General features: G+C 56.6%; 1 protein-coding gene across 1 annotated transcript; it reads left to right on the top strand.

The window, feature by feature from the left end:
• Positions 1-287: 287 nt before the first annotated feature.
• On the top strand, positions 288-27,105 carry GABBR1 (gamma-aminobutyric acid type B receptor subunit 1). Its single transcript, XM_042985413.1, has 23 exons — positions 288-328; positions 668-755; positions 1,331-1,534; positions 2,251-2,436; positions 3,700-3,720; positions 4,815-4,975; positions 8,010-8,144; positions 8,418-8,588; positions 9,522-9,623; positions 10,276-10,341; positions 10,762-10,953; positions 17,870-18,112; positions 18,701-18,764; positions 20,124-20,201; positions 21,715-21,865; positions 22,293-22,425; positions 23,490-23,606; positions 23,697-23,804; positions 24,121-24,214; positions 24,794-24,921; positions 25,352-25,480; positions 25,632-25,775; positions 25,994-27,105. The coding sequence occupies exons 2-23, from the start codon at positions 668-670 to the stop codon at positions 26,165-26,167; spliced, it is 2,889 nt and encodes a 962-aa protein (XP_042841347.1). The 5' UTR covers positions 288-328; the 3' UTR covers positions 26,168-27,105.

Below are 27,105 nucleotides of genomic sequence, written 5' to 3' on the forward strand. Positions count from 1 at the left end.
CCCCCCCCCCCCCCCCCCGCCCTGCCGGCTCCGCACCCTCCTTCTTCCCTCCGCCCGGAGCCTCCCCCGGTCCCCGGCGCCGCCTCCTTCGCTCCCGGCTCCCGCTCCCGCGGCCGCCGCCGCCCCGGGAAGCAGAGACCGGGGTGGGGTTTGGGGGAGCGCGAGGGCAGGGCGACCCGGGCCGGAGCGCGGATTCGCCGGGAGGAGGGCCGGGCGGAGGGGACGGTCGGGGAGACCGGAGGGGAGCGGGAGGAGCTGCCGGGCCTGGGGCCTGCAGGCCCGGGGAGCCGGGGAGCCGCGGAGCCGGGGAGCCCGGCCGGGCGCAGAGGTAAGAGCCGGGCCGGCAGCCGGGCTCCGCGAGGGGCGCGCGGGGGAGGGCCGGGCCGGGGCGCGGGGGCCGAGAGGTGGAGTCCCGGGAGGGTGGGGGGGCCGAGGGAGGCAGGAGGAGGGTGGGGACCGGCGCTCTCTCCTCCCTCCCCCCCCCCCCACCCCACCCCGCGCGGGGCTCCGCCCCCGCCTCCTCCGCCGGGCGCGCGTCTCGTCGGCGGGAGGAGCCGGGTCGGGGCCGGGTCCGGGCCCCGGGAGGCCGGGCGGGCGAGGCCGGGCGGGCCTCCCGGGTTGGGCCAGGCCGGCGGGGGTCCGGCCCTCACGGCCTCCTGTCACTCAGATGCTGCTGCTGCTGCTGCCGCTGGCGCCGCTCTTCCTCCGCCCCCCGGGCGCGGGCGGGGCGCAGACCCCCAACGCCACCTCCGAAGGTGCACCTTCGCCGGCGACCTCGGGCACCCCCATCCCCTTCCCCCTCTCCCTGCCCCTCCCCCTCCCTTTTTCTGGTCCCCATTCCTGTCCCGTCCGCCGGCCCCACTGTGACATCCCTGACCTCCTTTCCATCACCCCCGCCTGTGACCCAGCGCCCCCTCTTGTCTGCCCCAAACTGCTGCATAGGCCACCCTTCGGGGACCCTGCATGATGAGCCCAACCCCACCCCTCTTTCCTTGCCTACACTGCTGCCCAGGGAGCCTCAGGCCCCCCTGCCCTCTCAGCCTAATTCGCTCAAAAATCCTCCTCCAGTCTGTTTCACCAAGCTCGCCGGCACAGTGTACCCCTTCACCATTTCTTAATTCTGCCCATCACCCCCAACCTGCACCCTTCCCTCCTCACTGGCGAGCTCGCAGCGCTCTCTCTCCTTTAGTCCCGGGTTCTGTACCCGTCCCGACCCCCACCCTCTGGCACCGCAGCTGCTCCCCTGGGCCCGCCACCTGCCCGCTGACCACGCCCTCTGTCCCTCCCCCTCCCCGCCATTCCTCTCTGACGCCTTCCACTCACCCCTCAGGGTGCCAGATCATACACCCGCCCTGGGAAGGGGGCATCAGGTACAGGGGCCTGACTCGGGACCAGGTGAAGGCGATCAACTTCCTGCCCGTGGACTATGAGATCGAGTACGTGTGCCGGGGGGAGCGCGAGGTGGTGGGGCCCAAGGTCCGCAAGTGCCTGGCCAACGGCTCCTGGACAGACATGGACACTCCCAGCCGCTGCGGTGAGTAGCATCCCCAAGCCCCTCTTCTCTTCTAGATCATTCCTCGGCCTGCCTCACACTTAGCATTATTGCTTAGGTCAGCACTTTCAACCACTGTCACAATTCACAAGGACATTTACAGAGCTCACACCATGTAAGAGGGACTTCCCTGCCGCACTTGGAGGCAGTCAAGTCAGCAGCCCACACATCACCTCATCTCATCCTCCCTGCATTAGGCCACTGACCACTTGACAAAATAACTTGATTATTCATCTTGCCTGTGAGTTCTTCTCTTTGAGGACTAGTGGCAGATTGTGCAAAAACCCTCGTAAAATGGTTTCACTGCAGTCTTGAATACCTCTGTCTCCAACGCAGAGGCCATATACCCACGAAGCGAAACCCAGTTTGACATTACTGTAAACCAACTATAATAAGAAAGGTAAATCCAATTGTGCATCTAAAGTTACACATCCGCACTCTCCAAGCCAGGGAACCGCCCACTGCCGCTGACTTTGAAAAGATTCCCTTCTGTGCACCTACAGCTCCACCTCAGGTTCCTACCATGGATGGAAACGCCTTTTCCCTTTCCTTGGGTGGTGTGTGGATGCTTCCAGGGTTAAGGGAGGAGAGGACGCCAGAGAGCCAAACCCCTTGCACATCTGATTTCCTGAAGAGTGGGGTGCTTGAGGCCCCCTTCCCCAACTTGCCTCTCTTTTCCTTTTCGTGTCTCTCCACAGTCCGAATCTGCTCCAAGTCATACTTGGCCCTGGAAAACGGGAAGGTTTTCCTGACGGGTGGGGACCTCCCCGCTCTGGACGGAGCCCGGGTGGATTTCCGGTGTGACCCTGACTTCCATCTGGTGGGCAGCTCCCGCAGCATCTGTAGTCAGGGCCAGTGGAGTGCTCCCAAGCCCCACTGCCAGGGTGAGGGGACCGGCTGCCTGCATGCAGCTGAGGACGCGTGCCAGAGGTTGGGAGCGGGGTGGAAGGGATGGCGGGAAGGGAAGGGGTGCCATGCAAAATGGGGGGGGGGGGCTTTGGGGAAGTGGAGGTGAAAACCCAACTCTTGCCCTCGCCTGCCTCTCTCCAGCCCCCTTCTGCAGCATCAGTGTCCACTTCGCCTACGCTGGGGCCCCCTTCCTCTACCTTCCTCTTTAGAGATCTCCTCCCTGCTCCCAGTTCTACATGTTCTCTTTTCCGTTATGAATCTCACCCTCCATCACCTTTCTTAAGGTTTAAATACTGCAGTTTCCCCTAGCCTATCTCTAAACTTAGAACTTTCTAGGCATAACCCTCTTCTACAATTGATTCCTTTCCATTTGTTATATAACTGGATTATTGTAAAGACTCAGAAATAAATCATGTCATACTTAGAAAAAACACTAAGATTGGAAAGAATATCTGGGGTGGAAAGTTATCAGGGTGAAATTTAAAAAGACTTAAAGTTGGGGGCAGAACTGTCAGAGCACTAAAGGATGACCCGGGGATGGGGGAGGGGAAAAGGAGGGTCTGCGACAACCTCCGTCCTTCCCCAGGGCACTCAGTCTTGTGTCCAACACCTACTCTGTCATTTCATTCAGCAGAATGCCCCCTGTCCTGGGCACCCAGATTCTGCCCCTGCACTCTTGTCCCCGGGATTCAGGCCGACCTCATGCGTCCCCCACTTTTGCAGACTCTCTGGAGGTCCTGGCCTGGCTTCGTCCCCTAATGTCATTGCTCTGCTTATACCTTACCACTCCATTCTGGAAACTGGGAATCCTATCCAGGGTCTCGTCCTGTGCTCCAGTAATGTGTTCACACGGTCATAGCTTTTTGTAAAAAATGCAAAAGTAAGATTTTAACAGCAACAGTTTAAAATCAATTGTATTTGTAATTTGCAGTTTTTTCTTCTTAAAGAGAGGCCCCTGAATTTTATAATATTTAGGCTCCACAAAGCGAGAATCTGCCCATGTCCTGTCTCAAATTCTGTTGTCCTATGAACAATGAAAGAAGAAAACCAACAGGTCCTGACCCACAGCCCCACCTTGCTCTTATCCCCAGGCACCCTTCCCCCCCTCTCAGAGACGCAGGCTTCTGCTGCACGCGGGCCTCCCGGCATGGACAGGTGTGGGAGGGGGCTGGGCTCAGGCCGGGGAAGCCGGGAGCCGGTGGTAACTCTTCTCTGATCCCCGTCTTTCCTGCTGCCAGTGAATCGAACGCCGCACTCAGGTGAGATGACAGCCCTCCTCTCGCGCACTGCACCCCCGAACCCCCACTCGCGACCCTGCACCCCAGGCGGTGGGGGCCCGTCCTTCTCGCCCCCCGCCCCCGTCTGCGGCCGGCCCCTCCTTCCTACCTGGTTTCTGCCTCCAGTCCCGGTTTTCTGCGAGGCTGCGGTCCCTCCCGACTCCCCGCTCGGCGCCCAGCGCTCGGCTCCGCCTCCTCCCCACTCCGCTCCTCCCGGAGGGCAGAGCCCGGCGGGGCCCCCCAATTCCTCCCCGCGGGGCTCCCCCCGACCTCCCCGGGCTTTCTCCAGGCGCCCCCGCCAGCCACGCGCACGCGTCTCAGGGCCAGGCCTTGCCCCCCTCCCCCCGAGACCCCGCACCCCCGCCCCTGCCCTCCCCACCCCTCCCTCTCCCTCCTCGGATCCCAGGTCCTTCGCGTCCTGTCCCCCCCGGCCGCCCCCGTCCCATCCATCCGCCCGTCCGTCCACACCCCCGTTCTCGCCCCGGTTCTCCACCCCCCTCTCCCCTCCCGGCACGCCCCCTCCCCTCCCCTCCTCGCCCCTCCCTGGCGTCCCGCGGGGGTCGCGTCCGCCGCCCCTCCCCTCCCCGCCCCTCCCCCGGCGTTCCCACGCGCGCGCGCCTCCCTCCGCCCCTCCCCCAGCCGCCGCGCGCCGCCCGTGACGTCAGGGCCCCCTCCCAGCCGTCCGTCTCCTCCTCCCCTCGGTCGGTCGGTCAGTCCGCGAGGAGAGTCCGCGGTGGCCACGGCAGCGGCGGTGGCGGGAGCCGCGGGGGCCACGGGGAGCCAGCCCTCCGCGCGTCCTGGGGGCTCCGGCCCCCTGCGCCCTCCGAAACCCGGGATGGAGGCGCCGCCTCGACACCCCCTCAGCAGCCCTCCCCGGGAAAAGTGTCCCCCCTGAGCTCCTCCCCACCAAGCAGCCCCCCCCCCCCACGCCATGGGCCCGGGGGTCCCCTCTCCCCGGGCGGGGTGGCCGCTGCCGCTCCTGGTGGTGATGGCGGCGGGGGTGGCCCCTGCGTGGGCCTCCCACTCCCCTCACCTCCCGCGGCCTCACCCGCGGGTCCCCCCGCACCCCTCCTCAGAGCGGCGCGCAGTGTACATCGGGGCGCTGTTCCCCATGAGCGGGGGCTGGCCGGGGGGCCAGGCCTGCCAGCCCGCGGTGGAGATGGCGCTGGAGGACGTCAACAGCCGCAGGGACATCCTGCCGGACTACGAGCTCAAGCTCATCCACCACGACAGCAAGGTAGTCCTGGCGGGGGCGGAGAGGGGGCAGGGGCAGGGGTAGGGGGGGCAGGGGACAGGGGGCAGGGGCAGGGGGACAGGGGCAGGGGGACAGGGGCAGGGGACACGAGGCAGGGGGCAGGGGGACAGGGGCAAGGGGACAGCAGGGCAGGAGGCCAGCCCGGCGCCTTGGCCTGGGTGACCGCTGGGATGGCGAAGTGGACCCCTCCCACGTGTGACTGGAGGGAGGTGGGCTGGGGTGTGGGAGCCTGGGGAGAGTCAGAGGGGCTGGAGGTTCAAGATGAGGGTCAGGGGGTTAGGAGGTGGGTCGTGCTGGGAGCGTGACCCTTCCCCTCCCCAGGACCCCTGGACGTGGGGGCGGGGGTGGGGGAACTGGGGATGGGTGTAGGGCACCAGCTGACCCTGACCCTCTGGGGAGTTCGTTACCTCCTGGGGTGGGTGGAGGGGTGGAGGAGGTGTCCGAGGCAGGAGCTGAGGCCGGCTCACGTTTTCCATGGTAACGAGGTAAATCTTGACAGCAGGTTGGAGCTGGGAGGAATGGGGACTGAATAAGCGAAATTTTGAGGGACTTGCGTGCTCTCGTGTATGTATCGCAACGAAACAGCCAGGTAGCGGTGAGCTCCACCAGGTTTCTGCACATTCTCCACCAGAACCGGGTTGAGGGTTCCTGGGTAGTGGGTTACACTGCGTGTTGTGCTTGGGGAGGGGCTAACGGTTGGGAGATGGGCAACGAACTGGGTTAGCGGTCTGCAGGGAGCCCGCACAAGAGCCTAGGGATAGAGGGAGTCTGGGAACCGGCAGGAGAGAGAACCAGCAAGAAGGGCAGTGGGGGAGGGGGCAAGCAGGAGGGCCGGGGTGAAGATCAGTCCTTGGGCTCCTGTGGAACTTGGGTCTAGAGTGGCTCCTCCGTTCAGCACTGTGGCCTCTAAGATGTGAGGAAGGACCAGCTCGAAGGGTTAGGGAGGCGGGGACCAGAGGAAGGCGGAAGGTGAGAAAATTTGGGTCGGCCATGAGTTTCCTTCCCCACCCTATGTCCCATTTGAGTAATTGGGAACGTGGGGAAGGATGTGGCTTCCGGCCTCAGATTTATCCTGTCTGACGTGTGGCCCCGGAAACGCGAGGGACTGGGGGACCGTGGAGTGCAGAGGTGATGAAACGGTCATCTTACACCTGGCTGGACTCAGGATTTATTGTCACTCTTCCAACAGCCATCTGCACCTAGAAATGGGTTTGTGTGGGACGAGGGGGCAGGAATGAGGTTGAAGGTGGGGTGCATGGGGACTGTTAGCTTGGGGAGGGGACTCAGATCCCTCCTGACACTTGGGGAGGGGCTCTTAAACTTCTCCATGGTAGAGGAGTTTGTTTCAAACACATATTCTAACTGTCTGGTCCGGAATGAGCACGAAATCCTGTCATGCAGGAGGCCTAGGTAGATGACCCCAGGACGCCTGTGGAGGGACAGCAGGGAGCTGGAAAAGAATTAGGAGTTAGGGCAGAGGGTCAGGGCTGCTGGAGGCGGGAGTCTGGGGCGGGAGCCTGGGAGGGCTGGGTGCAGGTGTCATGACTGGGGTCTCCAGGAGGTCTGGATGTGGGCTCAGACTCTTCTACCATGAGAGGTGACTCCCCAGAGGTGCTGGGAAGCAGGTGGGGGGGGGGGGGCCTGAGAGAAGGCACAAGGAAAGCAGACTAACAGGAATGTGTGCTTTCCTGTGGTTTCCTGCCTGCAAATCCGGATCCTTTGCAGAAGAGAGCGGAGGGGAGGCTGAGAGGAAGTCTATGGGGGAGGGGGTGGGCATCACACGGAGGGAATCTGCAGTGAGGAGCAGGGTGTGGAGGGAAAGGGTTTGAGAGCAGGTAGGGGAGGAAGGAGAAGCGGAGGAAGAGACGTGGGGCAGGCTAGTGGCCCTGTGTGTATGCTCTGGTATGTCCGTGTTCCTGTCTACCCTTCCTTCAAGCCAGGAGGGGGTCACCCAGGGGCTTTGCGATGGGCTGGGGTAGGATCTGCAGTGACCCCCTGAGACAGTTCAGGATGGTGGGGCCTGCCGGAGAAGCCCCTCCTAGCGGGGGGGGGGGGGGAAGTGTTGTTCTTCCTGCCCCACCTGGCTCCCTGCTCCAGCTTCCCACAGGGTCTCAAATGTCAGGCCTCAGTGGGAAGCAAGCAGCTCTAGGGGGCCTTCCTTATTTGCTCACTGCCGGCCCCCCCTTTTCCATCCCCCCCCCCAGTCCCCTGTGCCTCCTGTTTCTCCTCTGCCCTGGCTTCCCACTGGCTTCCATTTCTTCTCTGCTTCCTTTGGGGCTCCAGCGGCTTCTGAAATGTCAAACTTCAGCAGGAGGGGAACAGGCAGGGGGAGACCATGGGGCTCTTCCTCCCCACGTGCTGTCCTCCCAGCACCCCTGCCCTCCCCAGCTCTCTGCCTCCCCTTCATGCACCCCTAAAAACACCCGGTTTGTTAAGAGTCCTTTTCTATTTATTCTCCCAGTTCTTTCCTCACCTGTTTCTCCCTCTGCCGCCCGCCCCCCCTCCAAGGCTTCTTTTTCTAATGGACCCGTCAAATGTCAGAGCCCAGCAGGAGGGGAGGGATCGCCCAGCAGGACCCCCTAGTGGTCCTGCTCCCTGTTCTCTCTTGTTTGTTTATCTCTAGCCCTGGAAAGGGAAGAGCCAGGGGAAAATGGACGGTGGGGAGAGGTGAGGGAGGAATTTTCATGCCATGTTTGAGGAGCCTGTCTGTGGACTTGGGGAGAGTTTATTCACATTCCTGCAGACTCACAGAGATTTGGAGCAGAGACACAGGGGAAAAGGGACAGGGGTGCTAGAGGAAGTGAGGCTGGGGATGTCTGAGCAGGGGCTGAAGGGAGGGAAGATTGTGTCTGCATGAACACGGATGGAGGTGCGTGCAGGAGAGGGTAGGCAGGAGAAAATGGTAAAAGCACACAAGGGTCCAGTGGTGGGATGGGTCCTCGAGGAGTGACTAGATTGTTGGAGATGTGGGGCGGGGGGGCACCGGGAGAACCCACGCTTACCCCCTCCCATCCAGTGTGACCCAGGCCAAGCCACCAAGTACCTGTACGAGCTGCTCTACAATGACCCCATCAAGATCATCCTCATGCCTGGCTGCAGTTCTGTCTCCACACTTGTGGCCGAGGCCGCCAGGATGTGGAACCTCATTGTGGTAGGTGGGGGTGGGGGGGTTTCAGAAGGTGGGAGCTGAACAGGGGTGGACAGCATGTAAGAGGGCTGTGGAGGAACCCAGGTGCAGGACTCCTGGTCCTTCGGGGCCTCCTGGCAGCAGGGGGCTGATAGCTGCAGCTGACTTAGCTTCTTGTCAGACGGAGGTGAAGTCAGATCAGGGAACAGGCACCTGTGCCAGGCGGTGGGTCTGTGAGGGTCCCCTCTCCTGGGAGCCTGGAGCGTGAGCGTGCCCCGCGCTGTGTCTGTCCCTCAGCTTTCCTACGGCTCCAGCTCACCGGCCCTGTCCAACCGGCAGCGTTTCCCTACGTTCTTTCGAACTCATCCGTCGGCCACACTCCACAATCCCACCCGGGTGAAGCTCTTTGAGAAGTGGGGCTGGAGGAAGATCGCCACCATCCAGCAGACCACTGAGGTCTTCACCTCGGTGAGAGCGCATTTTCCACATGCCAGTGGAGACGTGTGGCCAGGATCCCTTTTGGGGAGAAGATCCTGTTTCTTTATCAAAAGCAGACACATTCTGACTGGGTTAAGTGCATGTTCTTTCTGTAGCCAGAGGAATAAGCAGAGCTGAGTTTTCAAGATTCTTTCCAACTTCTTAGTTTTAGGACATTTTTTTCCTTTGATGTTCTCTTCCCCAGACAGACCCAAATGACCCACTTCTAATAAAGTAGGTTCACTCCACAGTTCAGATGAGATGAGAGAGAGAATGTGAGAGAAGAACCCAGAAAGGCAGCAAATCCAGAGACACTCGGGGTGGCAGGTGTGAGTGGGAACGGAGAAGGAGGGACAGGAGAGGCAGAAGACGTCTCCGGAACAGCACGGGTGGAAAAGAGGAAGCTCAGGGCTCTGAACCTGACGGAGGCAGCCCCTCCTTTTATTCTGGTCTTTGGATCATCCACCCGCCCTCATGTTCAGCAGCCCTTCAATCCTCCCCTGCCTTTCTCTCAGTGACCAGGACATTCTTCTGTGATCCTTTTGTCTGCCCACTTGCCTCTTGAGGTTGAGACCATCGTGTGCACACCAGACCCTGTCTCATCTTTCCCCGATTCCTCTGTTCTGCTCTCCCCCATGTTTGCTGCTTGGTAGGGATTGGCGGGGGGTGGGGGTGGGGGGATAGGGTGACCTCCCAGGACACAGATCCTTGCGAGGGGCTCGTAAGTACCTTCCCATGGAGGACCATCCCTGAGACCCCAGCTGCTTTCCTTTGAGCTCTTCCCACCCTGGGGCAGATGCCATTGAAGGAAGGGTCAGAACTGCGGTTCCTCCACTTCAGAGTGTATGATCCCCAGGTAGCATCTCCGGTCTTTATGCCACTGTGCACCTGTGCTTTCTCCATTTTTTCTTATTCCCACCCAAGACTCTGGACGACCTAGAGGAACGAGTGAAGGAGGCTGGAATCGAGATTACTTTCCGCCAGAGTTTCTTCTCAGATCCAGCTGTGCCTGTCAAAAACCTTAAGGTGGGGTGGTTGGGAGTGGTGGGCTCAGCCGACAGAGGGACCGGGTTGGGGGGACAGTGGTGGGCTGGAGAGGAGAACCAGACAGGCAGGTTGTTGGGATATAATTAGTGTATAACATCGTGTAAGCTTGCAGCCTGCAACGAGTTGATCTGATACATTTATATATATGTATGTATATGTATATATATATATATATATATATAATGGGTTGCATATAATTGATGTGTAATATTATATAAGCTGTGATGATACATTGATATGTTGCAATATGATTACAATCCATGCTAGCTAACATCTCTTTTTTTTTATGAATATAATTTATTGTCAAATTGGTTTCCATATAACACCCACTGCTCATCCCAACAAGTGCCCTCCTCAATGCCCATCACCCACTTTCCCCTCTCCTCCACCCCCCCAGCTAACATCTCTATCGCATCACAGAATTTTGATTCTGCGAGATAGCAGCATCTCCTGGGGAGGTTAATTTCCATTGTCCAGTGACATTTCTATGCTACCCCTCCAGCAGAACCCTGCATTAAGCACTCTGGGGCAGGGGATGAATGCCGTGGCAGCAGCTGGCTGTTTCCAGGCCTCCCTCAGCAGCTGGCTGTTTCCAGGCCTCCCTCAGCAGCTGTTTCTGTCCACTCTGCAGCGCCAGGATGCCCGGATCATCGTGGGACTGTTCTATGAGACCGAAGCCCGGAAAGTTTTTTGTGAGGTAGAGTTGGAATCAGAAGAGGCAGGGGTCTGGGTGGGCTCTGTATGTTGGGTGTGTTGTGGGGTCTCCTGTTTGCATCTCTGATCAGGTTGATAGCAGATGCTGTGAGATGAGGAGTAATATGATGCTCCTGTCTGTTGACTCTGCCTCCCATCTTGGCTTCTCACACACAGCACTTTCTCCAGATCTCAGTTTTGTACCCTCTGTGCTTCTGCAGGAGCCCGAGTCCCATCTTTCCTGATTAGCTGGGGAGGAGCTTAGAAGGAGGAATCGTCGAGTCTTTCCCACTCCCTCCGAGACTTGTAGATTCCTCTTTTCAATTCTCTGCTCTTCTCTGATTCCCAAGAGGCTGGAGAGTGTCAAGGGAAATAAAAGAAAAAGAGAAAGAAGGGCCCAGCCTCCCTCCTCCTCTGCATTCAGGTGTACAAGGAGCGGCTTTTCGGGAAGAAGTACGTCTGGTTCCTCATCGGCTGGTATGCTGACAATTGGTTCAAGATCTACGACCCGTCCATCAACTGCACAGTGGACGAGATGACGGAGGCTGTGGAAGGCCACATCACCACTGAGATCGTCATGCTGAACCCGGCCAATACCCGCAGCATCTCCAACATGGTGAGAATGGGGACCTAGAAGCCAGCCCCTGGGCAGGGGCGAGGACTGAGGGAGCCTGGCAGGGCAGGGGAGCGGGAAGGAGAGATGGGAGGGGCAAGTTCACTAGGCCCACCTGAGTGGAAGGGCTGTTACCATGGCAACAAGGAGCAGTTGGCAAGAAGTCAAGTGAAGGAGAGGCGTTAATGATAATATAGATGCTGTATACGCAGGCACCTCGGCAGAGCTGTTCCTGAGCTGAAACGCCTTTTATTCTCTTAGTGACTTCCGGGCCCTTTGAACTTGCTTAATATTCACTCCTGATTGATACTCAATTAGCTTGGTTCCTGATGTTGTTTCAATGATTCCCTTTTAGAATTTCAGATATAAAAGGGAGTTCTGAAGTCAGTTACTTCCGGATAACGGATAGTGGCGGACCTAGAGCTGGGAGGCACATGCTCTGGTTGGGAAGGCTGGGGTGGCCCCGCGGGAGGGGCACCTGCTCCTTTCCTCTCAGTGCTATACCCCAAGGACCATGGGCGTCTTGAGCCAGCTTACAGGGCAATCTGCATGCCTGCTTATTACTCCCAGGGGTAGCTCCAGGTCTGGGGTACCTGTTTTGGAAAGCATGCCAGGGGCAAATTCATGGTTGTAAAGTCCCAAATATCTCATCAAAACAAAGGTTCAGTGAAAATGCTTTTGTGTAGTAAACCAGGAGCTTAGGTACAAGATTTCAGTGATCCTCCCACTAATGCTCTGATTAGGGTTTTAATTCTGTTCTATGGACCAGGAAACTGATGCAAAGAGGTTAAGTGACTTGGACTAGGGGCCCTGTCCCTGCTGAGCTGTGAGGCCGGAGTTGACCCCTATTGGAGTCTGACCCCAGACCCCTCTGCCCCATCACCCTCCGGCCCTGTCCCTGCTGAGTCGTGAGGCCAGATCTGGCCCCTGTTGGAGTCTGACCCCAGACCCCTCTGCCCCATCACCCTCTGGCCCTGTCCCTGCTGAGTTGTGAGGCCAGAGTTGGCCCCCGTTGGAGTCTGACCCCAGACCCCTCTGCCCCATCACCCTCCAGCCCTGTCCCTGCTGAGTCGCGAGGCCAGAGTTGGCCCCTGTTGGAGTCTGACCCCAGGCCCTCTGCGCCATCACCCTCCATGGAAAACCATGAATGCTGACTAAAGACTCTGTGCCTTTATTGGCTAACACCTGAGCTGGTGACAGTTTTGGAGCAGAGGAGGAAGAAGGTCCAGTCAGTCTGTTCTAGCAGAGGGTTGTGTTGTGTGGACTCCAGTTGTGGACTCTGTCTGGGGAAATTCCCAGGGATCACTTTCCAGCAGAGCACCTGAGCAGTGAGCCATCCTGGGGAACCTGGAGAGAACCTGGGGAGTACTGGAGCTGGTGCCTAGAGCCCAGGCCCTGCCCGTCCCAGCTTCTGCCCCACAGCAGGCAACAGTGGAGTCCCTGGCAGAGAATAGGGACATCTGGGCTCTGGAACTCAATGAGCGAGAGGGTGTCTTTCTGGCTCTTGGTCTCTAGAGAGAGGTAGTGCCTGCCTTTGAGGCCATAGCCTTTGTTCTGGTGACGGGAGGTCTGCTTCATAGCTTGAAACACCAAGTGGACCAGCCGAGATTTTCCAGGGGTAGAAGCAGCCTGAACCACTGATGGGAAGAGATGGTGGATGAATCAAGCAGGGACCAGGAGAGTGGACCAGAAGCACAGGCTGGACCCAGGGGCCAGAGCCATGCTGACTGAGAAAAGCAGAGCTGCCTCTGGCCCATAAGGATGGCTGTCACTTAAGGGCACTGACTGTCAAGCTTCACCTTCCTGTAGGGTTATTACGACACACATTACTGGGCTCTTCCTTTGGAAGTTCGGATTCAGCGGGTCTGAGGTGGACCTGGGAACCTACATCTCTAACCAGTGCCCTGGAGATGTTGGTGCTGTTGGTTGGAGACCACATCTTGAGGACTGTTGGCTCGAGCAGTAGTTTTCCAAAGGTTGCAATATCTAGGGATAAGTTTGGTTGTCACGACTGGCTTCTGATGGGTAAGCCAGGGATGCTTCTAAACATCCGAAGAGGCACAGATCAGTCCCCACAGCAAAGAATTATCCTGATCCAAATGTCAACAGTGCAGAGATTGCGAAACCCTGGTTTATTTATTTTTATTTTTATTTTTATTTTTCTTAATGCCAAGGGATTTTATTGTGAATGGATATCCTTTTTATTGAATCCTTTTTCTGCATATGTTGAGAAACATACTTTAGGACAGTAGGTTGGAGTAGTTTTGGGGAAATATTGCAGTTCTGGGGCTAGAGGAGCAGTGGGGAGGTGGCTGTACCTGGGGATAAGATTCTGTCTCTTGGGGTAGAGGTCTCATCAGATCTTGGTACAATACAAAATCAAAAGCTGCCCCAGGACACACCCTTTAGGTCAGTGACAGGCGCCGGAAAGGGCTGTAACAGAAGGGCTGGTGCAAATTAGGGTCATGAAGTTATACTTGATTATTAATTTCTACGGGTTGTAGAAGTTTTGCTGTTTGCCTCTCCTTGAGCTGCCTAGTAATGTTTCTACTTGAACATTTGCAACTATATCTCTGTTGACCCAAGGGGAAACATTTTTTTTGGTAACTTTAGTCGGAGGGGGGGGGGGATGCCCCCTGTAGTCAAGTGTGTTTGTCAAGTGACCTGGAGCCAGCAGAAATTGTGAAGATGTGTTCAGGGGGGACCCCATTCCTAGCAGATGAATCCCTTTCCATCTGGGTATTTTCCTGATCCAGTGTTTACCTTGAACTGGAGATTGGATAGACTTTGAGGCTGAGGATGACTCAGAAAGTCTCAGCTTAGCGGCTGTCTGCTGGGCAGGTGCTCTCAGAGGGGGCATGTCCACATGCAGACGTGATGCAAGGTGGTTAGGAGGACTATGGACTTTGTTTCTTTGTGTTTTTTTAAGATTTTATTTTTTAATGTTTATTTATTTTTGATAGAGGGAGATAGAGAGCAAGATGGGGAGGTGGGGAGGGGCAGAGAGAGAAGGAGACACAGAATCCAAAGCAGGCGCCAGGCTCTGAGCTGACAGCACAGAGACCGACGCGAGGCTCGAACCCACAAACCGTGAGATCTTGACCTGAGCCAAAGTTGGACTCTTAACTGACTGAACTACCCAGTCACCCCAAGAGTGAGGACTTTGATGCCAGCCTGCCTGGCCTTGAATCCCAGCCCTGCTGTGCGGTATAACTTCTGGCAAGTTTAACTTTTCTGTGACTGTTTCTTTATCTCTAAAATGGGCAATAAACCTCATTAGATTATTTGAGGATTAAATAAATTTATATATACACCTTACAAATACCTTATAAATATGTTAGAAAATACCTAGTACATTGTAAGGAGATAGAAATGTTAGCTATTATTATTAACATTTTTCAGTGTAGGGACTGATGGTTATTTTTTTTTTTAATTTTTTTTAACGTTTATTTATCTTTGAGACAGAGAGAGACAGAGCATGAATGGGGGAGGGTCAGAGAGAGGGGGACACAGAATCCGAAACAGGCTCCCGGCTCTGAGCTGTCAGCACAGAGCCCGACGCGGGGCTCGAACTCATGGACTGCGAGATCATGACCCGAGCCGAAGTCGGCTGCTTAACCGACTGAGCCACCCAGGCGCCCCTTTTTAATTTTTTTTTAACGTTTTTTAATTTATTTTTGAGACAGAGAGAGACAGAGCATGAACAGGGGAGGGGCAGAGAGAGAGGGAGACACAGAATCTGAAACGGGCTCCAGGCTCTGAGCTGTCAGCACAGAGCCCGACATGGGCCTTGAACTCACGGACCGTGAAATCATGACCTGAGCCGAAGTCGGCCGCTTAACTGACTGAGCCACCCAGGTGCCCCATAGGGGCTGATGGTTATTAATGAAACATTTCAATAGAAGAATTGAGAGGACTTCATGATTTGAAAGAGCCCAAGGTGATTCTAAAGCTTCAGTCTCATGTATTGGGAAGTGTTGGGAGTGAAGAAAAATTGAGCTTAGTCTTAGATATTTTTAATTTTGGATTACTGATCATATAGTTACAAATGCCTCAGAGACAGTTGGGGATACAGGTCCTGAAATGCTGAGCCTGATTATAGATCTGAGTATCAGTGACAACAGTGAGATTAAGAGACAAGGAGATTCACAAAGAGAAACTGCAACTTACTTTATACCCTGTATTTTATATATATTGTTATTTTATATAATAACTCTTCGAGATAGTATTATGCCCATTTTAAAGTTGAATAACCAGGGGGCGCCTGTGTGGCTCAGTGGGTTAAGTGTTTAACTCTTGATCTCAGCTCAGGTCTTGATCATGAGGTCAAGTCCCATGTTGGGCTCTTCACTGAGCTTGAAGACCACTGAAAAAAAATTTGAATATCCAACTAGTGGGGTTTAATAAGTCATTTGAGGTTACACAGCAGGTAGATGGGTCAGTTGGAATTGAGATCTATCCAATGGACATTTTTTTTAAAGTTTACTTATTTATTTATTTTGACAGACAGGAGAGAGGGTGTGAGCAGGGGAGGGGCAGAGAGAGAGAGGGAGGGAGGGAGAGAGAATCCCGACGTGGGGTTCAAACTCACAAACCCTGAGATCATGACCTGAGCTGAAACCAGAGTCGGATGCTTAACCGACTGAGCCACCCAGGGCCCCCACCAGTGGACATTTTTAGTTTTATTTTTTATTTTTTCAAGTTGTTTTTATTATTTTGTTTTCTTCCAAAATTGTACTTACATTCTAGTTAGTTAACATACAGTGAAATATTGGTTTCAGGAGAACTCTGTGATTCATCACTTACATACAACACCTGGTGCTCATCCCAACAAGTCCCCTCCTTAATGCCCATCCCCCTAACCCTCCCTCCATCAACCTCAGTTTGTTCTCTGTCATTAAGAGTCTCTTGTGGTTTGTTTCCCTCTCTCCTCTTGTTCCCCCCACCATACATTTATCTGTTTTGTTTCTTATATCCCACATCTGAGTGAAATCATATGATATTTGCCTTTCTCAGACTTAGTTCATTTATCATAATACTCTCTAGCTCCATCCACATTATGCAAATGGCAAGATTTCTTCTTTTGGATGGCTGAGTGATATTCCATTATATATATACACCACATCTTCTTTATCCATTCATCCATTGATGAACATTTGGGCTCTTTCCACACTTTGGCTATTGTCAATAGGGCTGCTATAAACATTGGGGTGCATGTGTCCCTTCAAAACAGCACACCTGTATCCCTTGGATAAATACCTAGTAGTGCAATTGCTGGGTCGTAGGGCAGTTCTATTTTTCATTTTTTGAGAAATGTCCACACTGTTTTCCAGAGTGGCTGCACCAGTTTGCATTCCCACCAGCGGTGCAAGAGGGTTCCCCTTTCTCTACACCCTCGCCAACATCTGTTGTTGCCTGAGTTGTTAATATTAGCCATTCTGACAGGTGTGAGGTGGTACCTCATTGTGTTTTGATTTGTATTTCCCTGATGATGAGTGATGTTGAGTATCTTTTCATGTGTCTGTTGGCCATCTGGATGTCTTCTTTGGAAAAGTGCCAATGGACATTTTTAAAAATACTTTATTTTTTTTTAGAGTAATTCAAGTTCACAGCAGAATTGAGAAGAATATACTTCCTGAATCCATATGTGCACATCTTCCCCCATTATCAACATTCCCACCAGAGTGCCTATAGTTGATGAATCAACATTGATACATTATCGCCCAAAGCCCATAGTTTACACAAGGGCTTGCTTTTGGGGGTGTATATTCTGTGGGTTTGGGCAAATGTACAATGACATGTATCTCCCATTAGAATTACATGTGGGGTATTTTTTGCTGCCCTAATCCAGGATACATTTACTGCTTGTCCATGGTGTGCTGGGCACAGGGCTGGGTGCTGAGGGTGTGCAGACGGATGGAACTTGGTCCTGGCCTGTTTTTAGAGGCAGTTTCCCCTGTACCACACTGCCTGCCCCTTGCACCTCCCACTCCTGTATCTTCAGAAAGTTGAATAGAAAGAAAAGCGGGCAGGGCATGGGAAACAGATTTTTATTTATACTTCATCATTCATTTCTTCCTTAGAGTCTGAGGATGTTAGTACATTCCAGATCTAACAGAGTTCTGAGGTGCCCTGTGTATTACTTGTGCTTTGCCAAGAGGTAGCCTCTGGGCATTTCCTTGTGTGGCCTCTGGGAGGTAACAGAGGACAGATGTGATTTTTCTCCATTACGTGGTAGACATTTCCAAAAACTTGAGCAACTGACCTATGGTTATTTAGCCAAATGAGGTCATTGCCAGGTACAGAAACTTAGGGCTCTTTATTCATCTCCTGACAGTTACAGGAGCTATCTCATTCTCTTTAGCTTCTGGAGGAAAGAGGTTGAGGGTGGGGAGGGTGTGGGTAGGGGCTGAGTATTGGACCTCAAACACATGAAGGTTGCTTCTGGGCTCTCAGTCTCTCGAACACCCTTCAGGGGCCTGTGAGCTGAAGGCCCGTGAGGACGGTAAGGCAGGTAGCACACTGAAGAGTCCCCTTCCTGCCTGGTGAGTCCAGTGAGGAGGGCTCTGCAGGAACCTCATCTAGGGTGTTTCCGAACTGGAGGAGCTGTCAGGTGCTGGGTCTGAGCGCGAGAGAAGGTCGTCCACGTCTCCTTTCTCTTGCCATTCGTTCTGCAGAGTGACTGTTCCTCAGACGTTCTGTTCCCATTCTGAGCTAGTGGCCGGGCACGCTGAGCCCCTGGACCCAGCTCACCGGCTGATCTAAGAGATACAGGGGCATGGTTAGATTTCGAAGGTCCGTGCGCTCGATCTGTCATGAGCACAAACCATCCGTTCAGCAGAAGTTCTGGAGCCAGAATCAGAAGCCGTGCCCCCACCCCCTCCTGCGCCAACCCTTTCTCCCCTCCTTCCCTCTGCAGACATCCCAGGAGTTTGTGGAGAAGCTGACCAAGCGACTCAAGAGACACCCCGAGGAGACCGGTGGGTTCCAGGAGGCGCCGCTGGCCTACGACGCCATCTGGGCCTTGGCGCTGGCTCTGAACAAGACGTCCGGAGGGGGTGGCCGTTCGGGGGTGCGCCTGGAGGACTTCAACTATAACAACCAGACCATTACTGACCAAATCTACCGGGCGATGAACTCCTCGTCCTTCGAGGGCGTCTCTGTGAGTTACAGTGACCTCCTTCACACTCCCCACCCTCCCACAGACACAGCGTCCTCCTCCTGGATGTGCACGTCAGTCTCTGCAATAATGGGTCTTGGGTTGGGGGGTAGGGACCCCCAAACCAGAAGAACCCATAAGAGACTAGAAGGAAAAGTGGTGTATTCCTTTTGTTTCCACCTCTCCCTCATTTCTTTCCAGTGTAGGAATTAATAGATGAGAATCGTAGAACGTTAGAGGAGGAAATAGTCGGATGGGTTGTCTCCTGTTCCTTTCAGAGTGGGGAAATTAGTGTCCAGAAGGATTTCGTGACTACCCAGGTCACACAGCCAGGGGCCGGGTCTCCGGTGCTCTACCTGGGGTTCTTTCTCACTCAAATCCCATGGGTGAAGCTTCTTTTCAACAGAATAATGTGTCTGAAATCTAGGGTATGGGCATCTGGGGTACGTCCTATATGCAGGCAAATGCCAGAAATAGACTTCATTCAGAGGCTCAGTTACATCAAAGCATAAGGATCCAGAGAGTCCCTGAGTCTCTTTTCGCTCTTGCTTTTATCACCTCTGTCTGCCTCCGCCTGTTTCCCTCCCTCAGGGCCATGTGGTCTTCGATGCCAGCGGCTCCCGGATGGCCTGGACTCTCATCGAGCAGCTGCAGGGTGAGCGCAGGGGGCAGGGGCCAGCTGTTTGGGGTCACTGCCTGGGGTAAGACTCAATGACCTAGGGGCCTCCCACCGCTGGCTGCTCTCCTCTAACTGCCTGTCAAGCTCTTATAGTATGAGAGCAGTGAAAAGCTGAGGGACAGTGGGTTTTCAGGAGTTGGAGAGGGGCAGGCAAAGTGAAAGCCCGTCTTTCCCCAGTGGCTTCCCATTTAATTTCAGGAATTTCCCTTGGGTGGCTTGCCAACGAGGGGCTAACGCCTTGTTGGTCACTTACCCACAACTCAAGGAAAGCCACATCTGGCAGAGACCATTTGTAAAGGAACCAACCTATTGAATTTCCCTGCTATATAAACAAGCATCCTAATTTTTGTGTGGTGGTCATAGTTTGGTTTTTCTAGATTGCATTTTCTTATAATTTACCACATGTATGTGTGTATTTGCCAGGTTTCTGTGAGCTGAACTGTTCACACCCCAACCAGCTTCCTAGAGCCCCTGCAAGAGAGCCATTGTGTGGCCTTCGGAGGGAAGTTTCTTTCTCTCCTGCCCCCCATCCCCCTCCTCCCATCTCCCACCCCCCTTTCCTCCTCCACACCCTATCCTCATCCCCCTCCTCCTCCCCGCGTCCCACCCCATCCCCCCAAAACCCGCCTTTCCCCACCCCATCCCCCCCAAACACCCTCCATCCCCCTCTTCCCCTCCCCCCACCTCCCATCCTCCTCCTTCGAACCACCTCCCCCCTCTACCTCCCATCCCCCACCCTCCTCCCCTCCCCCACTTTCCCTCCCCTCCCCCATCCTCCTCCCCCTTTCCTCCCCCCCTCCTCCCACCCCTGCTGGAGGGCAGTGCGCTGGCTTCTGAAGGAAGCTGTTCATAACCAGATGTGGAGCAGGAATCTTAGGAGCTGCATGCTGCATTCCGTCTTGTCTTGTGGGTCTTTAAAGAGGCAGATGCAACTTTCCAAGGAATTAGAACCCAAGCCAACAGAAGAGAAATGTCTAAAATTAAAATGAAAGCCACTGGGAAAATAGATCCTGTGATTCTGTCTGTCATGAGAGGGAGAATGAGTAGGGATGTTGAAAGCTTTAGAAGCCAGAATCGACGTGCGAGACATCCGCAGTGAGAGGTGTGAGGCTGCTGCACGGCGGCGGACCATTTAGACATAGAAGGTGTTCTTCTGTATGTATGTTGTGTTGGGGCCCATCCTGTACTGCTTTCGGTCAGATTGCTGGTGCAGGCAGCCCCCGGGTCCTCCCAGGTGCCCTTGAGGGGCTCAGGGTGAAGTAGAACCCTGGGAAGCTGGTGCCCGGGCTGGGCCCTCAACCCCCACCCCCCCCCCCCTGCCTTGTCCCCATCCAGGTGGAAGCTACAAGAAGATTGGCTACTATGACAGCACCAAGGATGACCTTTCCTGGTCCAAAACGGACAAGTGGATTGGTAAGCAGGGCCCTGCTGATGTTTTCCTTCAGTGCCTCTGAGCAGTTGAGGGAGAGCCTTGTGTATGTGAACAGGGGTGAAGGGGGTGGCAGGTGCCTGAGGCTAGAATGTGGGGTACATGGTCTGGGGGCGGGGGCCCAGGTTCGGACACGGCTAGGGGAGCTGTGTATTTGGGGAGGGGCAGGTGGTTGGTAGCAATGCACTGGTATGGATAGGACATTGCTCAGGTATGAGGGTTAGGGGTGGGGGTGCACAGGGGGCAGCCAGGAAACCCCGTCTGGGTTTACCAGCTTCTGGTGCCTTGCTGTCTCTGAACCAGCTACTTGAGGCCGACAATGGCCTCTTCATCTCTGTCAGGAAAACTTAAACTATAGGAGAGGCTTTGAAACCTCATGTAATTCTCTTCCAATGACATGTGCTTTTTAAAGGGAAAAAGGAAACAATTACTCTTTGTGTGCTTTGTGGGCTAAATGATCAGAAATAGGAAAGACACTCAAGGTGGACAAAAGGAGGGACCGAGGTGGGGACAGCTGCCCTACCCAGCTGGGATCTAGAGATTCCCAGCACTGCTGGTGAGCTGACATTTCTTCATAATTTGAATTTAGGACAGTGTTCTGTGCTGCTATAAATGCTGCACGGCCTAAATTACACTTTTCTTTTTAAAGCGAAACAAATTGAAATTGGTTTTTTTTCTTTTTTTCGTTTTTTCCCCTGTGAACTCGATGACACATTTGAGCTTCCCCTATTAATAACCAGAAAACACCTTTGGGTATATCACCCTACGAGGGGTAAAAATCACAGATCAGTGTTTTCCTAAGGTGAGGAGACCAGCCTGGATACTTTGAAGTTTCTGGATTTATGATTCTACAGCTGTCTTTTGCAGCTTTTGATTTGAGTCATAAGAGACCTCGTGAGGTTTATCTCTGTCAACCCTTCTTTCCCACCCACTTTCCTTTGCTGCAAAACAGACAGAAAAACACACGGAACAGACCATGACAGAAACAGACTAGGGCTTTGGTGATACATCTGGGTCTGTAGCTCCACCCCTCACTTCTGACTGCTTCCTGACCCCCTGCGGCAGGGAGTGGGCACTGGAGGGGCCCCGGTCCAGGGCAGCGAGGGTCCCCATGTCCTCACGACTAGAGACAGTGTCACCTGCCCCATCTTCATTCCTTGTCCCCCGTGCCCCCCCCCAGTGCTATGCAGGAGGGACCCCCCCCACCTGGCCAGACCCCCCATTTCCATGCAGGAGGGACCCCCCCCCACCTGACCAGAACACTCCAGTGCCATGCAGGAGGGGTCCTCAGCTGGCCAGACCCCTCCCCTAGTTCCATGCAGGAGGGACCAGACCCCTCTTACCCTTCATGCCATGCAGAAGGGGCCACCCACCTGGCCAGAACCCCCCCAGTTTCATGCAGGAGGGGTCCTCAGCTGACCAGATCCCCACCCCTGCAGTTCCATGCAGGAGGGACCCCCAGCTGACCAGACCCCTCTTACCCCCCATGCCATGCAGGAGGGGCCCCCCCGGCTGACCAGACCCTGGTCATCAAGACATTTCGCTTCATGTCCCAGAAACTCTTCATCTCCGTCTCTGTTCTGTCCAGCCTGGGCATTGTCCTGGCTGTGGTCTGTCTGTCTTTTAACATCTACAACTCTCATGTCCGGTAAGTCTCTTTCCTGACACTTCCTTGTTCTGTCTGCCCCTCCCAGACAGCGGGCATGCCCTCCCCTCCCGAGGGACCAAGGATAAGACCCTCCGGAGGCCTTGGGCGGTGGATGCTTTCACTCTAATGCATTCCCAGTGGCCACTGGCCTGGAAACCCCCCATCCCAGCCCCAAAGCAGCTGTCTGGACACCAAGAGCCTCTGGGGCCAGGGGACACAGTGTGTGCAGGTGGTGTCCTGGGCTGGGGAGCTCCCCGCAGCTCTGTGCCAGCCCCCGCCCATGCGGCCTTGTCTCCCAGGCTGCACCATGCACCCTTGCCCGTGGCCGAGCTTGGGTCAGGCCCTGGCGGCACTGAGGAGCTGACCCCCCAGGAGAAGAGGTTAATTCTACTCTTTCCCCCCCCCCAACCCCCACCTCTGCCCCTAGCTACATCCAGAACTCCCAGCCCCACCTGAACAATCTGACTGCTGTGGGTTGTGCCCTGGCACTGGCTGCCGTCTTCCCCCTCGGGCTGGACGGCTACCACATTGGCAGAAGCCAGTTCCCCTTTGTCTGTCAGGTAAGGAGGATGTGGGGTGGACACCCTGCAGGAGGAAGCTGTCCTCCCCCCCCCCCCCCCCCCCCCGGCCCAGGAGCCCGGCCCGGAAGGCCGTGGTCCCCTGCCGTTCCTCGACTGTCCCTGTCCCCCTAATGCCACCCCTGTGGTCCCTGCCTGGCCCCATTCCTTCTTTCTGTCCTCCAAACCTTCTCACTGTGTGGCTCTCTTGTCGGTTCCAAGGTTGCCATGGCCTCATGGACAAGAGGGGAGGTGTTGAGGGTGAAGGAGGGTCTGCGCAAAGAGCCCTTGAACAATGGCAGCTTGTGTGGGGCTGAGAGAAGGAACTGGGTTCCCAGGGTGGCCTTGGTTGTGGTTCGGAGACCTGAACTAACAGCAGGGAGTGGGGGCAGGGAGGACGTTCTTGGTATTCGGGGCATGGCAGGTCCTGGGCTGTGGGGAAAGGCTGGCTTCTGTAGTTCTGTTATGCTGGTGGGAAATAGTCCTTCTTTCCCTGCCCTCCTCACGCCTCCTTGTGTGCCCGTCCCGACCCTGCAGCTGTGCACGTGCACCCTGCCAGAGGCTGTATGTCCCCAGTAAAACCAGAAAGCAGTGGGAGAGGTAGACAGAGGGGGCTATAGGAGGGGTGTCTGCACAGAGTGCTGTGGAAGCAGAGAGGAAGCAGCTCAGGACATGGCTGGACCCCAGCAGGGGTGGCATTTGAATATCAAAGGACACTGGGCTTTATCAGCTGGAGAGATAAAGGTGGTCACTCACGTGGTTTGCAGCGTTAGAAGAGCCAGCATCTCAGGCGGGCACGTCAGTGTGGCTGGAGCAGGGGGAGCAAAGGCCCGTAGATGGGCCTGCAGAGGTGGGTGGGGCTGTGTTGTGGAGGGTCTGGGGCTGTAACCCGCCCGATTGGCCAGTAACCCCAGGAGACTGTGGCCGGTCACCCTGCTGGAAGGGAGGACGTTGCTGAAGGCAGGGACTCCCTTGCTGGCCCTCCACACCCCCATCCCCACCGGCTGTACCCCTGTTCCCTCACGAGGCTCTGCCCCACACTGCCCTGCTCTCTCGTCCTGTGCCAGGCCCGCCTCTGGCTCCTGGGTCTGGGGTTCAGTCTGGGCTACGGCTCCATGTTCACTAAGATCTGGTGGGTGCATACGGTCTTCACGAAGAAGGAGGAGAAGAAGGAGTGGAGGAAGGTGAGCTGCTTGCCGTTCCTCGGCCCTCAGGTCCTTGGCTCCCGGGGCCTAGAGGGCTTCTTGCGACTGGCCTGTGCTCTGTTTGTGCAGACGCTGGAGCCCTGGAAGCTGTATGCCACGGTGGGCTTGCTGGTGGGCATGGATGTGGTCACTCTCGCCATCTGGCAGATTGTGGACCCCCTGCATCGAACCATTGAGGTACAGGTTGGGAGGAGGTACTAAGGCCAGGGCCGAGTGGGGCTCGCTGGTGTCTGGGCTGAGTACCGTCTGGAGGCGTGCAGCCACTCGTGGGAGAGCGCTGTCCAGCATCGTGCTCCGGTGCCCCCAGGTTCCTTGATGAAAGCGAGCAGTGGGGAGCCAGGAGGGATGTGTAGACCTTCCAGGCATGTGGAAAGCTGGGGTTCACGAAAACACCCCTGGGCCTAGCACGGGGCCTGGTCTCCTAGAAAAGGGGGGGCAGGGGTGGGCGGGGAGGGTGACTGCCATCTTTCTGGTGGCCCAATTTCTCCACTAGACTTTCGCCAAGGAGGAGCCGAAGGAAGACATTGATGTGTCCATCCTGCCCCAGCTGGAGCACTGCAGCTCCAAGAAGATGAATACGTGGCTCGGTGTGTGGGCTGTGGGGGAGGGGGTGGGGCAGGGACAGCGGGCTGGTGGGGACAAGGGTCTTCGGAAGAAGAGTGTCCTCCTCTGTGTCATTGCACTGATCCTTTCTGGGGATGGGGGAGAGTTGGACTGTTTCCAGGAGGAGCGGGGGGCTAAAGCAGGGGTGTGGCAGAGGGACCAGGGGGATGGCCTGACCCCTTCCGTCTGGTCTGCTCCCTATAGGAAGACCAGAGCTGTGAGGGCCTGGGGCAGGCCCCTTTTGGCCTCCTGAACATTGCTCTGGTCTTGTGGTTTTACCACAAAGGGTAAAACTTACCCTCAGCCTGGAGGGTGAGGGGGTGAGACATTGTGTGGCCCCGGGGCTGGTGGATAGCTGCTGTCAGCAGTCATCCACTTGTGTCCCAGGAGGAGGTGGTTAGGTGGTCAGATTGGGGGATGCACAGAGATGGCTGTGCTAGGTCAGAGGGGCCGATGGGAGGGGAGCCCTGTTTGTAGTAGGTAGGGGGTGTGGGCGGAGAGTGGACGCAGGGGTGGACGCTTGGAGGGCTTGTTGCCCATGTGACCGATTCCTGCTGTTCTAGGCATTTTCTATGGTTACAAGGGGCTGCTACTGCTGCTGGGCATCTTTCTTGCCTATGAGACTAAGAGCGTGTCCACCGAGAAGATCAACGACCACAGGGCCGTGGGCATGGCCATCTACAATGTGGCGGTGAGCCGCAGCACCTGGCCCTGACCCCAGGGGCTGCCTGGGGTCAGTAGGTGCAAGTCTTAAATAGTTTTTAATGCCCCAGGTTTGCCAAGCACTTTACAGTTGGTAAAGCACGCTGCAGACACTGTCTCATTAACCTTCCTGTGACCGCCCATGAGGCACACGGTACTGTCCCCACTACACGGGCGAGGAAGCAGAAAGGTTAGATGGCTTGTGTGTGGTTCCCTGGCCAGGTCGGCTTGCCACCAGGTGTGGGACACTTGGGGACTGAATGTGTGTAATGGTAGCAGGAGAGGCAGGGGCTGACCTAGAGCCCAAGAGGGTGGCCTCACGTTTGGGCCCTTATGGCAGGGCAGCTGTGCCAGCATGTGTCCTCATGGGCCGTCCTGGGGGAGGAGAGCCCGGAGGTCCCAAGCTCGTTCGCCCACAGGTCCTGTGCCTCATCACCGCCCCCGTCACCATGATCTTGTCCAGCCAGCAGGACGCCGCCTTTGCCTTCGCGTCCCTCGCCATAGTGTTCTCCTCCTACATCACTCTGGTGGTACTGTTCGTGCCCAAGGTCAGGCTCCCCCCGCCCCCGGCCCCCGCCCCCCCGTCTGGCCGAACCCGCCTTCATCCTGGGCCTCTGCTCCCTGCCCCCCTGCCCCCCTCCTGGCCTCCCCCCCTCCGCCCCGCTCCAGCACCCCACACCCCCCACACTGGCCTCCCAGGTGCGCCGGCTGGTCACCCGCGGCGAGTGGCAGTCAGAGGCTCAGGACACCATGAAGACGGGGTCCTCCACCAACAACAACGACGAGGAGAAGTCCCGGCTGCTGGAGAAGGAGAACCGGGAGCTGGAGAAGATCATTGCCGAGGTGCGCGGTGGGGGCGCACGGACCGTCCCTCCCGTCCCTGGTCCTCACTTCTCTGGTCCCTTCTCGTCCCTGCCCTTCCCCCCCCCCCTTGTGCACTCTTTCCTGACTCTCCATTCCTCTGTCCACTGTTGCCTCTGCGTCCCTGCCCAACCGCCCGCCCCCCCCCCCCCCCCTCGGCTTCGCTCCTCACTCCCCCTTCTCCCGTCCTCTTCCCACAGAAGGAGGAGCGCGTCTCTGAGCTGCGCCACCAGCTCCGGTCCCGGCAGCAGCTCCGCCCGCGGCGCCACCCCCCGACGCCCCCAGACCCCTCTGGGGGCCTGCCCAGGGGGCCCCATGAGCCCCCTGACCGGCTCAGCTGTGACGGGAGCCGGGTTCATTTGCTGTACAAGTGAGGCTGGGAGGGGGGAGGGAAGGGGAGGGCCGGGACGAAGTCCCCCCTCTGTGAGGCCGGGTGGCCTCTCAGACTCTCCGACTCTGGGAACTGGCGGTGTCTCTTGTGTCCTCACCAAATTGCGTCCACTGGACGCCGCTGTCCCCTCTGTGCCTCGCCGCTGCGCCCCCCACCCGGTCCACCCTGCCTGCCCGCCCACCTCCGCCCTGTCCCCGCCCACTTCTCCATGCTCCCTCCCCCTGCTCCCGCCCACATCTGCCCTGCCCACACCCACCTCTGCCTGGCCTGCCTGGGCCCACCTCCTGGTGCTCCCTCCCCTTCGCGCCTTCCTGGCCCCCCCCACCCCCAACCTCAGCCCTGTCCCCGCCCACCTCCTGATACTCCCTCCCTTCCGCCCCGCCCACCTCTGCACTCCTCTCCTGCCACACCCTCACCTACTACCACCCTCGTGTAATCTCCTTCCCCGGGTCCACCCCTCACCCCTCACCCCTCACCCCTAACACCAGGTTTGTCCTTCTTGAATTTTGCCTCCTCCTGGCGCTCATTCTTCCCGCCTCAACCTGCGCGTGCTCATGCTGGCCCACACCTGCTCTGCACAGGTGCTGTCTCCTCCCCCCGGGGTCACGTGTCCTTGCTACCCCGAAGCTCTCCTGGCCCGTGTGCATGTGTAGCTGAGGCGGGTCTTTCCCAGTGGGGCACATCCGTGTGTATCCAGACGCATTCCCTGCGTGCTCGTGGTACCTGGGTACCTCCCCCTCTGCACCTGGAAATCATGGCACCCTCCCAGCAGAGCTATAGGTGCCCACCCTGCACGAGGTGATGCCCTTGTCCCCAGTTCCCACTCACTTGGTTTCTGCCCGAACTTCCCCCCATCCCCAGCTCATGTACACTCCTTTCCCCACCCCCTCTCATGTCTCCCCTTCTCTTCCCCACCCCCTG

Source organism: Panthera tigris, chromosome B2, assembly GCF_018350195.1.
Source record: "Panthera tigris isolate Pti1 chromosome B2, P.tigris_Pti1_mat1.1, whole genome shotgun sequence".
NCBI classification, from domain to species: Eukaryota; Metazoa; Chordata; class Mammalia; order Carnivora; family Felidae; genus Panthera; species Panthera tigris.

Coding starts and splice junctions, on each gene's coding strand:
- GABBR1 (XM_042985413.1), top strand. CDS start 668: ATGCTGCTGCTGCTGCTGCCGCTGGCGCCGCTCTTCCTCCGCCCCCCG. Junction 1,535..2,250: donor GGACACTCCCAGCCGCTGCG/GTGAGTAGCATC, acceptor GTCTCTCCACAG/TCCGAATCTGCTCCAAGTCA. Junction 20,202..21,714: donor CAAAACGGACAAGTGGATTG/GTAAGCAGGGCC, acceptor CATGCCATGCAG/GAGGGGCCCCCCCGGCTGAC.